This window comes from Coregonus clupeaformis, chromosome 28 (assembly GCF_020615455.1).
Source record: "Coregonus clupeaformis isolate EN_2021a chromosome 28, ASM2061545v1, whole genome shotgun sequence".
Classification (NCBI taxonomy): domain Eukaryota; kingdom Metazoa; phylum Chordata; class Actinopteri; order Salmoniformes; family Salmonidae; genus Coregonus; species Coregonus clupeaformis.
Genome location: NC_059219.1, coordinates 7,206,996 through 7,221,888, shown reverse-complemented (window position 1 = coordinate 7,221,888; position 14,893 = coordinate 7,206,996). Strand labels below are relative to the sequence as shown.

General features: G+C 42.6%; 2 protein-coding genes and 1 pseudogene across 2 annotated transcripts; all 3 read right to left on the bottom strand.

Annotated features, from left to right (window-relative positions):
- Positions 1-3,159: 3,159 nt before the first annotated feature.
- Positions 3,160-7,104, bottom strand: LOC121542667 (H-2 class II histocompatibility antigen, E-S beta chain). The gene is made up of 5 exons (XM_041852149.1): positions 6,985-7,104; positions 6,004-6,282; positions 5,219-5,500; positions 3,666-3,779; positions 3,160-3,315 (listed from the first exon to the last, which is right to left on the bottom strand). The coding sequence occupies exons 1-5, from the start codon at positions 7,043-7,045 to the stop codon at positions 3,266-3,268; spliced, it is 786 nt and encodes a 261-aa protein (XP_041708083.1). The 5' UTR covers positions 7,046-7,104; the 3' UTR covers positions 3,160-3,265.
- A 754-nt stretch (positions 7,105-7,858) lies between these two features.
- LOC121543772 lies at positions 7,859-10,090 on the bottom strand (annotated as a pseudogene).
- Positions 10,091-10,935: 845 nt separating this feature from the next.
- LOC121542668 (H-2 class II histocompatibility antigen, A-U alpha chain) lies at positions 10,936-13,593 on the bottom strand. Its single transcript, XM_041852150.2, has 4 exons — positions 13,482-13,593; positions 12,996-13,256; positions 12,427-12,708; positions 10,936-12,086 (listed from the first exon to the last, which is right to left on the bottom strand). Exons 1-4 carry the CDS (start codon positions 13,537-13,539, stop codon positions 11,956-11,958), a joined length of 732 nt encoding a protein of 243 aa, XP_041708084.2. The 5' UTR covers positions 13,540-13,593; the 3' UTR covers positions 10,936-11,955.
- Positions 13,594-14,893: the final 1,300 nt, after the last annotated feature.

Genomic DNA, 14,893 nt, shown 5'->3' with positions numbered 1-14,893 from the left:
CGTATCAAAATGTGGAAAAAGTCAAGTGGTCTTAATAGCACACCTATTGTTACTCGTGTGTTTTCTTCTGTGTATGTTTTTTTGTGTCTTTGCTTTGATTAAAGGGTTATTGTTAACAAGGTTGTCGACTAGACTAAACCAAACCTCCATGCCTCTGAACTAACATTTCTTCATTTTAAGGTTGAGTGGTAAACATACAAGGAGACACTGAAGCAGTGATGATAATAAGTTGACATTGTTTTATTGTTCTCAAGAGCAACGAGAGGTGAGAAACATTTTCACCAAGGTTGTTAGTACTTTAACAAAAGGTGTTCTCTGTCATTTAAAATGTGAAACCTTGAGGGAATTTTATTTGCGTCAGAAAAGGATGTTCATAAGTAACATATACAAAACCTTGCAGAGAGCATACCCAACTGACAATCTCTTAGAAAAAAATATAAACTATTGTACCAAGACATAAAATTAACTGATGTTAGCACAAGATGGAGGGAAAGTTGGAGCATAACTAACGAAATTACAGTTAACGAAAATGTACGCTTAGTCCAGTATAAACTAATGTATAGAATTATTATTATATAAGCGACAAAATTCAGAAATTCTACAGCACAATGGCATGTCTTAAGAGTCATGTGTTAAGTGTAAATATAATAATCCATGCTTTCTGGGAGTGATATAAAGTCAAACATTTATGGGCGGAGCTAGAATGTATCACAATGTAAATGTACTTTTAATCCGCCTGTCTGCATATTTCAAGACGTCATATGGGGGTGTAGTGAGATACTAAACGGGCTGGACGATTCCCTTCTCATCACTCATCTTGAAAAAACGTATACTAAAAACTTGGAAGTCAATCCACCATCATTAACAAAATGGAAAAATCGAATAATTTCTGATTGAAATATTGAAGTAGCATGGGCGACTGAGAAAAACAAATTGGTACAATTTTAGGCTGTGGCAAACAATAATGCAGGCACTAGGGATCTGGGCGGGTCTGGACAGATGAGATGTAGTCGTTGTTTGTGTGCGTCAAAGAGGAGAGGGGGGGATTGCTTTATCTGTAGCGTCTCCTGCAAGACTGTTTTTCATTTTTCCTGGTGTGGGAGACATATACTGTAGTTTAAATAAACGTGTTCCCATTTACAGTTTTTCTCAATTGCTAAAACACTAAAACCCATTAGCTGAACAAAGTTCTCAGTTGCCTGGACTCATTTAGCTAATTATGCAGTCTGTTGTCAATACCTTAACCATTTCACATGGTAAAACACAATTTGCAGATCTCACTTAGACTTTTCAGCAAAACTCTAAACACATTCTCATTCTCAAAACACATTCTGCACTCTAATGCACATGTCATCCATACTGGTAAACACAAGTGGCAACAATCAAATACAAATAGAGAACACATGTCATTGATTGAACACAACCACTCAAAATTGATTTAACCTGTTTCAAATGATGCAACACAAACAATATAAGCCAGTTCAGAGAGCAAACAGGTTGTTGAAGGTAGGGAAGGAGAAAGTCTGAGAATGGATAGAAGAAACAATGTGAGAGGACGAGGACGAGTACGTATGCGAGGTGGGCGACGAGGAAGAAGAGGAGGAGGAGGGCAAGAAAGAGGAAGAGGAGGAAGAAGAGGAAGAGGAAGACAAAGAGTGGAAATATCTGATGAAATTCGACCAATAGTCATAGACCATGTTCTTGTCCATGGACTGACAATGAGGGAAGCAGGACTTAGAGTGCAACCCAATTTGAGCCGATTTTCTGTGTCCACCATAGTAAGGACATTCAGAGACGAGAACAGGTACAGTATACTACTGTATTTTTGTAATTGCAAATGTACTGTACTACACTATATGCAGCTGTTTCAATAGACATTTGTAAAGTTAATCACTGTATGTATTGTACTGCATGAATATGTTTTGTAACTGCACAACTACTTTTTGTAGAATTACAAGGCTGCCACATGCAGGTGGAAGGACAGCTATATTCACTCGGGAGCAAGAGGCCGTTATAGTTGGCATGGTCCTTCAAGATAATGCAATACGACTCAGAGAAATCCAGGAACGAGTGATACAAGACAACACACACTTCCAGGGAATCGACAGTGTGAGCATTTCCACTATTGACCGTGTCCCCATCGTAACAGGATGCGAATGAAACAAGTATTCAGAGTACCTTTTGAACGCAACTCACCAAGGGTGAAAGAACTGGGAGTTCAGTATGTGCAAGTAAGTGTACATTCAGAAACATCAATGGGCAGTTTATGAACTTGTACCTCCCTCCATACTCGCCTTTCCTGAATCCGATTGAGGAGTTTATCTCCTCTTGGAGATGGAAAGTGTATGATAGACAACCCTACACCAGAGTAAATCTGCTGCAAGCCATGGATTTAGCCTGTGGTGATATATGTGAGGAATCATGTCAGGGCTGGATACGGCACACAAGAGGCTTCTTCCCCCGTTGCCTCAGGAGGGACAATATTGCTTGTGATGTCGACGAAGTGCTCTGGCCTGACCCAGCCCAAAGACAAGAAGAAGCACATTGATCACATGTTTACTCCTTTGATTTTTGTCCCTTTTAGTATTGTATACTGTAGTACAGTGCATTGTAGGCTGTATACTGTACAATGGACAAATTGTATGGCCCTGAACATTGGGCTTTCCATTTGTTAACAGTACTGACTGCTCAATAGATTTTGACTGGTTGCAGGTTCATATCAACAAAGTATAAGAATTACAGTATCACAGAGACAAAGGACAAGTTTGTGAGATGCAGGGTACAGTACTGTAAAAATAGGGGTACAAGGAGGAGGAAGAACAAAAAATGTTGACCTACTATGATAGAACATGTTTTCGTTAATCAAAAGACAATGATGGAAAAATATGAAATTTGTTTTGAGATTAAAAATGTACTTCTCACTGAGAACTGTATGTTTTGAACAATGTGTTTTCTATTTTTCGGTGTATTGTTTACTGACTGCTTGAGAGTGTATATCATTTTGATCACTTTGATTATGATTTGAGAGCAGTGTTTGATTTTGAACACAGGTAAAACTGTTTTGAGGCGAATGTTTCATTTTGCAAGAGGAGTCAGAGGTTTTGTAAATAGTGCTTGAAGATTAGGTTTTGTGTTTAATGTTTTCAGGAAATGGAGCAAGGTTTCAGAAATTGTGTTTTAGCAATTGAGAAAAACTGTAATATATTGACCCTAGTCATCAGATTGAAATCTCTTGTTGAGCTTTAAACTCCAAACTTAAAAAATGTTAACCACTAGAGGGACCCATATCATAACTTGTTGGCACCACAATCAGCCCTGTTGAGAGAGAGAGAGAGAGAGACAGACGAGAGAGAGCGAGAGAGAGAGTGACAGAGAGAGAGTGACAGAGAGAGAGAGAGAGAGTGACAGAGAGAGAGTGGGAGATAGAGAGAGCGAGAGAGAGAACGAGAGGGAGAGATAGAGAGGGAGAGCGAGAGAGACCAACATTTGTTGCTGTTATAATGAGGACAGTGCCTTAATAATGTAACATTTATATTATTATGTACAATGTGCATGCTCTAGAACAGCAGTATAATAGTGGATTTAAAGAGTGTCTGATGTCTATCTCAGGATGGTTTGACCTAGACTTCTATAAAATAGATGTGCTGAGGCCTGTGTCTCCTCACCAGTAGATTTCTTCCTGTAGTAGATCAGTCCAGCTGCTATAAAGACCACCCCCAGCAGCAGCCCACAGGCCCCGATCACCATCTTATTCCTCTCAGACTCGGGGATGGAGGGGTCTGTAATTACACAGGCATAAAACCCTGTAACCACTGTTACTTGATTCACACATTCTTACAACAACTCTCTTGATTCATGAATCATTATTCTAATAGAATGGGATTCATTCCTTTTCATCTTCATCCATCCCCCTTAGTTTGAATCAACATACAACAGTCATAACTAACTTTAAATTGGATTTACATAATCCTTGAACCGAATATAAATATTGTGGCAGATTGACGGTGAACAAACCCCTAGTTGGCTGAGGGCTAAAAAGGAAGCCAAGACCTCACAACAGCTTGCACCTTTTCCCACCCAGAGTCTCTTCCCCCACCCACAGTGTCTTCCCCCACCCACAGTCTCTTCCCCCACCAACAGTCTCTTCCCCCACCCACAGTCTCTTCCCCCACCCACAGTCTCTTCCCCCACCCACAGTCTCTTCCCCCACCCAGTCTCTTCCCCCACCCACAGTCTCTTCCCCCACCCACAGTCTCTTCCCCCACCCACAGTCTCTTCCCCCACCCACAGTCTCTTCCCCCACCCACAGTCTCTTCCCCCACCCACAGTCTCTTCTCCCACCCAGTCTCTTCCCCCACCCACAGTCTCTTCCCCCACCCACAGTCTCTTCCCCCACCCACAGTCTCTTCCCCCACCCACAGTCTCTTCTCCCACCCACAGTCTCTTCCCCCACCCACAGTCTCTTCCCCCACCCACAGTCTATTCCCCCACCCACAGTCTCTTCCCCCACCCACAGTCTCTTCCCCCACCCACAGTCTCTTCCCCCACCCACAGTCTCTTCCCCCACCCAGTCTTTGCCCCCACCCACAGTCTCTTCCCCCACCCACAGTCTCTTCCCCCACCCACAGTCTCTTCCCCCACCCACAGTCTCTTCCCCCCACCCACAGTCTCTTCCCCCACCCACAGTCTCTTCTCCCACCCAGTCTCTTCCCCCACCCACAGTCTCTTCCCCCACCCACAGTCTCTTCCCCCACCCACAGTCTCTTCCCCCACCCACAGGCTCTTCCCCCACCCACAGTCTCTTCCCCACCCACAGTCTCTTCTCCCACCCACAGTCTCTTCCCCCACCCACAGTCTCTTCCCCCACCCACAGTCTCTTCCCCACCCACAGTCTCTTCCCCCCACCCACAGTCTCTTCCCCCACCCACAGTCTCTTCCCCCACCCACAGTCTCTTCCCCCACCCACAGTCTCTTCCCCCCACCCACAGTCTCTTCCCCCCACCCACAGTCTCTTCCCCCACCCACAGTCTCTTCCCCCACCCACAGTCTCTTCCCCACCCAGTCTCTTCCCCCACCCAGTCTCTTCCCCCACCCAGTCTCTTCCCCCACACACAGGCTCTTCCCCCACACACAGTCTCTTTTCCTACCCACAGTCTCTTACCACACTCACACACCCTTAGCCCACTCACACACCCTTAGCCCACTCACACACCCTTACCCCAGTCATACAGTTTGGGCTCAGTGAGGCTGAAGTGCTCCACCATACAGGTGATTTTCTCTCCAGGTGTGGGCGTGTATTCCAGGTGGGAGTGGATCTGGTAGGTCCAGTCCCCATTGGCCAGCTCCTCTGTGGAGGTCACATCTGAGGTCACTTCCTGTCCGTTCTTCAGCCACGTCACTCTGATGGGTTTGGGGCAGAAGTCGTAGGCACTGCACACAAGCATGCTAGAGTGTCTGGTATTGAACGTCTCCACTGACCTCAGCCTGACGTAGGGCTCAACTGGAGAGGAGGGCAATGAATCAGTGATGCAATAAGGAGGAATTCAATTGATAAATCTAAACATCAAAATCATAACCAAAGAGACAAAGGAATTAAGAATTGTAAATTATAGTTAGTTTATATTCAACGGTCAGATTTTGAATGACGGTGGGCGGTACGCTAACCCAATGGTAATTTCAGCCTTTCCATAACCCTAACCCAACCTTTTTACCTAACCCTCTAACTAATTTCCACCTCAAAAAAAAAAAATGTGCCTAACCTTATGTTTTTGGTCTGCCGGCTGATAATACACTTCCTAAATTATATTACTTTGTTTAAAAATAAATCACATCTAATTAAAATATGTACATTTTATCTTAGAACCACCAAACATATGATAGAATTATCACTGAATTATTATTTGTCATCTGATATGTTATAAAGTCTATAATAAAAAGTCAAATGAGGGATTTCCTCTACAAGTTAATCTCCTTTTCTAGATTGTATCAATGATTTGTAATTACCTGTATAATTATGTAGGTAGCCAATGACTGAATCAGCATTGGCCACACACAAAATATCCATTCCAGCTCTTGGTGAGTCATGGTAATAAGGATTTCCGTTAAACATTCTTGCAAGATCCAGTCCATGGGGTGTGTATCCTGTCCATTTATCCATGGTGCTGTTGTACCATGCCATCATCACCTTGTTGAAATGAAACTCTAAGATATACTCAATATCATGCACTTCTCTGAACTCACACCTACCATTAATGTGTGTGAAATCTCCATCTGATGAATAAACTTTGAAAAGAGAGTAAAAAAGAGAAAGTCATTGAAAGTGATATTCAGATTTTTCTCTTTTATGGTGAGACATATTGTATTTTTCTTCTTTTACAATATCATAATCTGAGTTCTGATTATGCAGGATTGATATTGCCTTAAATGTTACATGTACTATACTCCGGCTTGTGTTAGCACTCCAATGATAAGAAAACGTGGATTTACACACACTACCTGTAATAAATAACAATGGACAGTTCAAACATAAAAAAAGTGGTCCCCCCCCCCCCCAGTTGGGCTCCCGAGTGGCGCAGTGGTCTAAGGCACTGTATCTCAGTGCTTGAGGCGTCACTACAGACCCCCTGGTTCGATTCCAGGCTGTATCACAACCGGCCGTGATTGGGAGTCCCATAGGCCGGCGCACCGGGTTTGGCCGGTGTAGGCCGTCATTGTAAATAAGAATTTGTTCTTAACTGACTTGCCTAGTTAAATAAAGGTAAAATTTAAAAATGTAAAAAAAATTGACTAGGATTGAAGAAATGATATAGCAAAACCTGCAAAACGGTTGAATGTAAACTAGGGAAAAACGCACTATCTGTCCTTAAACACAACCCTCTATAATGCAAAAACAAACGTTTGACAACCCCACCCCCCTCAATCCAATACTTTTCTAACTGTCCCTTAGCAAAGAAGTCTATCTTAAAGTAGAATGTCTATACTCACCCACTTCAGACAGAGAGAAGAGGAGCACCAGGTGTATGGAGGAGAAATTCAGCACAGACATGTTTACATCTCAGAGTTAAAACAGATATATTATGAGCTAGTAATGAGGAAACTGAATGAGGAAACGGATTATTAAAAAACACAGAAACATTGGCAGCAAGATTAAAACTCCAACCACTCCAGTGCAGGTGATGAACAGCATCATATGTTTCCAGCAGGTAGGTACATTTTATTTTGCAACTGTTTACTGTGTGACTGCAACATACTGACTTGTTTTTTTATTGACTGGTTGGGCATCATTTAAAAATGTTGTGTCCTTTTTTTATGGTACCCCATAACTCACACTTTACTTTAACTAGAGAAAAACTGTGTAACACCTATAAATTACATTGTACTTAGGCAAACATTGCACTGCTTTGTACATGTGTTTGTTCTTTATCTGGGATGAAACCCCAATGGTAGACCAGTCAGTGAGGTTGAAGCATCTGTTCTGTTTTGGTCAATTCTACACAAGTGTCAAGTTAACCCAGACACTTTGTTTTGGGGTAAGTGCTAGCAAAAACATTGAGTGAAAATATGTTTTGTACAGTGCACATTAATGGGTAGGTAATTAAAACCTACTTTTCAACTTTTGTGAAAACATTTTTTGTTGCTAAAAATTGATGCAGCTGAAAACAAAATCTATGCAAAGTTAGTGATTTTAGTGGAAACTAGCACATATCTGACAAGCATTAATTGTTACACCTCTGTAATTGTGAATGTTTTCCATGATGTCAGTACAGTGAAACAAGGAGTTATTACAATTTACTACATTACCCACCTTACCCATTACTCAAATTACCCCCATTACTCCCATTACCTATATTACCCCATTTTTCACATTATCCACATTACCCTATTGTCCACATTAATTCATTACCCACATTACCTATATTAACCACATTACCCAAATTACCCCATTGTCCACATTATCCCATTACCCACATTATCCCCATTACCCAATTGTCCACATTACCTACATTATCCATATTACCCCATGTCAGCCCTTTACAATGTCACTTTTGCCTCTATTCTGTATCTCTGGTTCTCAATTGCACTGGTTTCCTTTGATGATGAGGAATGTTCCGGTAGCCACCCCCAGCAGTCCCAGAGCCAGGCCCACTCTACAGAATACAGCAGGACCAGCACTGGACGCACTCACCTCACTGACCTCAGGCTCTTGGGGACAGGAGGAAAGAGGTGCCATCAGTTAGAGTTAGAGTTAGCCAGTAAAACACACCATGAGAGATTAGTCAGAGAGAACATCCAGTAATCACACACTGTAGTAGACATATTACTGAAATATCTAAAGTATACTATTCAGAATTTACCCACACCCCAGAACCTACTTTTGGGGTCCTTCGGGCCGTGTGCGCCACAGTGCAGGCGTAGAAGTCACCCTCCAGTGGGGTGAAACTCAGGGTGGAGAACTGGTAGAACGTTCTATCTTTAATAAGATTGCACCAACTGAGAGATGCTCCCTCAGTCACCTCCAGGCTATTATTGGTCCAGTTGACTTTGACAGACGGGGGAAAGAAATGATTCACAGAGTAGATGAGCGTGTTCTCCACCCCCAGCTCCTCCTCATCCCTGGGGTAGATGGTGCTCTGTGGGGCAAATAGAAACCAGAACATAGAAAAAGACTCCACTTGTTACATGGACCAAAGAATACTCCACTAGTAAGATGGACCAAACCCATTCAGGATCTGGTCTGATATTCAGTATTCCATTGTCTGTCCACTAGACTAAAAGGCTCCCCGCCCACTCTGGAGGGTATTGCTTTTACAGGTGTCAGGCAACTCCAACCTCAGACTAAGACACTCTTCCAGGTAAGAAGTATACAGTAAAATACAACTATATTTATGCATAGTTTTTTACTGGCTTATGCAGACATTCCAATAAAGAATCTGACTTACCTTTGACTTGTGGTATGCTGGGTACTGCACCTTTTCCAAATTCCATACGCTCCATGCACCAAATTAGAGTCAGTTTAGCATATTCATAAGACATCAGCGAATGGAATGTTTTACTTAGTGGAACATTAGGCACCGTCCACACCCCCTTTCCTTCCTTGAAATCAGCATAGCCGACTTCATTCCCATCCATCACCACCACCACCTCAGTATCACCTGACTCAAAGCATCCATAGGTAGCTATCATATTTATATTTCCACACTATGACTTTAGAATAATACTGTGAAATTGTGAAATATCTAAAGTATACTATTCAGAATTTACCCACACCCCAGAACCTACTTTTGGGGTCCTTCGGGCCGTGTGCGCCACAGTGCAGGCGTAGAAGTCACCCTCCAGTGGGGTGAAACTCAGGGTGGAGAACTGGTAGAACGTTCTATCTTTAATAAGATTGCACCAACTGAGAGATGCTCCCTCAGTCACCTCCAGGCTATTATTGGTCCAGTTGACTTTGACAGACGGGGGAAAGAAATGATTCACAGAGTAGATGAGCGTGTTCTCCACCCCCAGCTCCTCCTCATCCCTGGGGTAGATGGTGCTCTGTGGGGCAAATAGAAACCAGAACATAGAAAAAGACTCCACTTGTTACATGGACCAAAGAATACTCCACTAGTAAGATGGACCAAACCCATTCAGGATCTGGTCTGATATTCAGTATTCCATTGTCTGTCCACTAGACTAAAAGGCTCCCCGCCCACTCTGGAGGGTATTGCTTTTACAGGTGTCAGGCAACTCCAACCTCAGACTAAGACACTCTTCCAGGTAAGAAGTATACAGTAAAATACAACTATATTTATGCATAGTTTTTTACTGGCTTATGCAGACATTCCAATAAAGAATCTGACTTACCTTTGACTTGTGGTATGCTGGGTACTGCACCTTTTCCAAATTCCATACGCTCCATGCACCAAATTAGAGTCAGTTTAGCATATTCATAAGACATCAGCGAATGGAATGTTTTACTTAGTGGAACATTAGGCACCGTCCACACCCCCTTTCCTTCCTTGAAATCAGCATAGCCGACTTCATTCCCATCCATCACCACCACCACCTCAGTATCACCTGACTCAAAGCATCCATAGGTAGCTATCATATTTATATTTCCACACTATGACTTTAGAATAATACTGTGAAATTGTGAAAATCATTATAAAGCCCTTTTAGAGTAAGAGCTGTTTGAAAATACCTGTTTTGGTGGGATGGAGTTTGGTGACATCACCAGGCGGTATATTATTTAATAGACCAAATAGCTATTTTCTAAGAATCAATTTTTGTTTGTTTTGGACCATTTCAATTGAAAACAATCACAGTAAGGCATTTCATTGTTAAAAGTGGCTGCAGTTGGACCTTTAAGGTTAGGGTTAGGTTTAAAATCTGATTTCAAGGGCTCTATTCAAACTGTATTGCCAAAGTTCAGCCAACTTGACACAACTGTGGGAAGCATTGGAGTCAACATGGGCCAGCATCCCTGTGGAACGCTTTCGACACCTTGCAGAGTCCATACCCCGACGAATTAAGGCAAAAGGGGGTGCAACTGAACATTAAAAAGGTGTTCCTAATATTTTGTACACTCAGTGTATATTTGATAGGCTATTCTTATGTCATAAGACATACCTACCACACCAAAATAATGTTGCTAAACTGATTCTTCTTTATCCTAAACAGCTGCTACAAGCAAACTCCCAATATCAGCTGCCATCAGGGATTTGATATTGACCAGTTTTTGTCACGCTTTTAACTCCAAATGTAATATAATTGAACCACTAGAGGGACCCATATCATAACTTGCTGGTACCAGCATCAGCCCTGCTGAGCGAGAGAGCAACATTTGTGGTTGTTATAATGCTGACAGTGAAATTCAGCACGGGGGAGTTATTACAATGTATTACAATACTTTTTACATATTGTAAATACCCTGTAATAATAATAAGCACACTGTACAGCGTTACCCAAACTTTATTTAAAGTGCATTCCCATTTTTTATTAACTTTATAATATTAAATATTGTAGCGACATTAACTCAACACTGAACAACCTTGAGAATCTAAAGTGTTGGGCTGATGGTCGCTGGACCTGGGTTTGGCCCCACTCTGGGCTAACCCACTGAATTCACTGCAGGAGCACCAGGTGTATGGAGGAGAAATTCAGCACAGACATGTTTACATCTCAGAGTTAAAACAGATATATTATGAGCTAGTAATGAGGAAACTGAATGAGGAAACTGATTTTAAAAGAGACATTGGCAGCAAGTTAAAACTCCAACCACTCCTGTGCAGCTGATGAACAGCGTCATATGTTTCCAGCAGGTAGGTACATGTTATTTTGCAGCTGTTTACTGTGTCACTACAACATATTGCCTTTAATGGATGCAGCTGACAACAAAAAGCAATGTAAAGTTCGACAGTTTAGTGGAAACTAGCACATTTGTAACAAGCATTCATCGTTACACCTCTGTAATTGTGAATGTTTTCCATGATGTCAGTACAGTGAAACAAGGAGTTATTACCATTTATTACAATACAATTTACAGATGTAAATACCCTGTTATAATAATAATGACACTGTACAGCGTTACCCAAACTTTATGTAAAGAGCATTCACATTTTCTAATACACTTTACAATAAAACATTTTGTAGCGAACTTAACTCAACACCAGGCAACCCCATCAAGAGGATACAATTTTGGCCTGACAGTCACTGGATCTGGGTTTAAGCCCCACTCTGGCCTACCCCACTGAATTTTGTGGGAATATCAAACAAACAACCAAAAATAAAATGTTGCGCTGGTGCCTAATCGAGTGATAGTGCTGACAACCCTGGACTACACATTACCCTCATTACCGATATTACTCACATTATCCACATTACCCCATTATCTACATTACCCACATTACCCACATTACCCCCATGTCAGCCCTTTACCATGTCACTTTCACCTCTATTCTGTATCTCTGGTTCTCAATTGCACTGGTTTCCTTTGATGATGAGGAATGTTCCGGTAGCCACCCCCAGCAGCCCCAGAGTCAGACCCACTCCACAGAATACAGCAGGACCAGCACTGGACCCACTCACCTCACTGACCTCAGGCTCTTGGGGACAGAAGGACAGAAGTGCCATCAGTTAGGGTTAACCAGTAAGACACACCATGAGCGATTAGACAGAGACAGAACATTCAGTAATCACACACTGTAGTAGACATTACATTACATTTACGTCATTTAGCAGACGCTCTTATCCAGAGCGACTTCCAGGAGCAATTAGGGTTAAGTGCCTTGCTTAAGGGCACATCGACAGATTTTTCACCTAGTCGGCTCGGGGATTAGAACCAGCGACGTTTCGGTTACTGGCACAACGCTCTTACCCACTAAGCTACCTGCCGCCCCATATTACTGAAATATCTAAAGTATACTATTACGAATTTCCCCTCACCCCAGAACCTGGTTTTGGGGTCCTTCAGGGCCGTGTGCTCCACAGTGCAGGCGTAGACGTCCCCCTCCTGTGGGGTGAAACTCAGGGTGGAGAACTGGTGGAACGTTCCATCTTTATTAGGATAGTACCGACTGAGATACGCTCCCTCAGTCACCTCCAGGCTATTCTTGGTCCAATTGACTTTGACAGGCGGGGGGTAGAAATAATTCAGAAAGCAGATGAGCGTGTTCTCCACCCCCAACTCCTCCTCATCCCTGGGGTAGATGGTGCTCTCAGGGGCATCTTGGGGGCAAATAGAAACCAGAAAATAGAAAGAGACTCCACCAGTGACAGTAAGATGGACCAAACCCATTCAGGATGTGGTCTGATATTCAGTATTCCATTGTCTGTCCACTAGACTAAAAGGCTCCCCGCCCACTCTGGAGGGTATTGCTTTTACAGGTGTCAGGCAACTCCAACCTCAGACTAAGACACTCTTCCAGGTAAGAAGTATACAGTAAAATACATCTACATTTATGCATAGTTTTTTACTGGCTTATGCAGACAATCTAATAAAGAATCTGACTTACCTTTGACTTGTGGTATGCTGGGTACTGCACGTTCTCCCCATCCCATACGTTGCTTGCACCACATTTGAGACAGTATAGCATATTTATAAAATGTCGATGAATGGTTTGTTATAGCTGGCGACGGTGGAACATTAGGCACCGTCCACACCCCCTTTCCTTCCTTGAAATTAGCATAGCCGATTTCATCCCCATCCATCACCACCACCACCTCAAGATCACCTGAGTCAAAGCATCCATAGGTAGCCATCAATTCATGTTGAACTGAAATGAGAAAATAAATACATGTCAAATGAATCCATCTGGTCCGTATTCCATAGGGAAAATAATGGTCTACAGAAATGACTGCACACTGAAGCTAAAAGGCTGGTATTGTACAGTAGGGCAATGCAGAGGCCCAGGTTATATTGACAGTTTACCTGATAACTTGCACATGACATTAATAATCAAACCGTATTTAAAAGGATAACTGAGATCAAGAGCTCTTACGTTGTGCCGAGGTGAAAACGGTTCCAGTTAGAATCAGTATAATCACAGAGTAGTTCATCTCCAGGCTCTCTAATCATAAACTCATCTGTGTGTTTGAGAGAGTACTGTAGGATTGAACTCACTCAAACTGAGGGGAAGCTCTAAACAGGATGAACCAGTGCTGTACTTAACTGGTTCTTATGAAGAACCAATAAGAAATATTACATCTGTTCTGACAGCAGAGTAGCTAGGTAGAAAAGACATGGTGGCCCTTCCAGCAACACTTCACCTGCTCCAAGTCAATGGATGCGAGTATGTAAGCTCTCTTCTATTCAGCAGCCATACAATTATTCCTTTTGCATTAAGAACTATCTGATAACTAGGTGAACCTCACCGAGTTAACTGGGCCGTACCCTAGTTTAGACTTGACAGCATGTACATGCACCTGAGTCCTAAACAACGCCACCATTCAGATTTGTTTGTTCATCACCTGAGACACGCACACAAAGACATAAGCACATGCAAACGATGCACACATTCTAACCGAAGTCTTGCAGGTGTTTACATGTTTTTTTTCCAGGTGATAGAAATCACATTTTGAAAAGTCTGTTTGATAATACTTTACTTGGGATATTTTTTCTCAACTTTCAAGAGACAAAAGGACCAACCGTACAGACAACCAGTAGAGTGAGTTCAAATTGGATTTCATTGAATGTTCTTGCTTGTAGGGGTCGTGAGAGGAAACATTCAATATTTTTTTTGCAGTGCTTTGTTTCAGACTGAATAACCAAGGTATCACAGTCTGATGAATTAGGCAAGCTACGGTAGTGCTGCCAGTTGTGACAGGGAACTGCATTTCTCACTGAGTTATCTGTTTCAATCATGGACAAATATGTCACCTAGTCTGACTGGTAGAACTCTATACCAACCTACAAGCCAGTTTTACTTTGGTTGGACACTTCCATTGATACACATAGAGGTGAGCAAGTTGTGTTGCCGGTGCACAAAGGAGGTGAGGTTGGTTTCAGGCCCACCACAGTGACAGCTCCTGAAAACAAGTGTATCTGTCTGTGACGTGATCTCACCATGGTGGAATACCTTGTATTGACATCAATACTTTTTAGCGTATCAATTACAATCAGTTAAAGTTCTCTTGTAATTGCATGTCATACAGCAATCTATGCCATCTATCAAAAACAGAACAAACCTACACACATAACACTGTGAAAGCCAAGAGACTTACTACATTGTTTTCCCCCTCTTCCCCCCAGAGCCCCCTGAGGTTGTTCTGTACCCAGAGGATGAGGTGGATCTGGGAAGGAGCAGCTCCCTCATCTGCTTTTTGAATCATTTCTAACCCCACCTGTCATAGTCAGATGGACCAGGAACGACCTGGAGGTGACTGAGGGAGGGACCGTGGGACGATACACTCC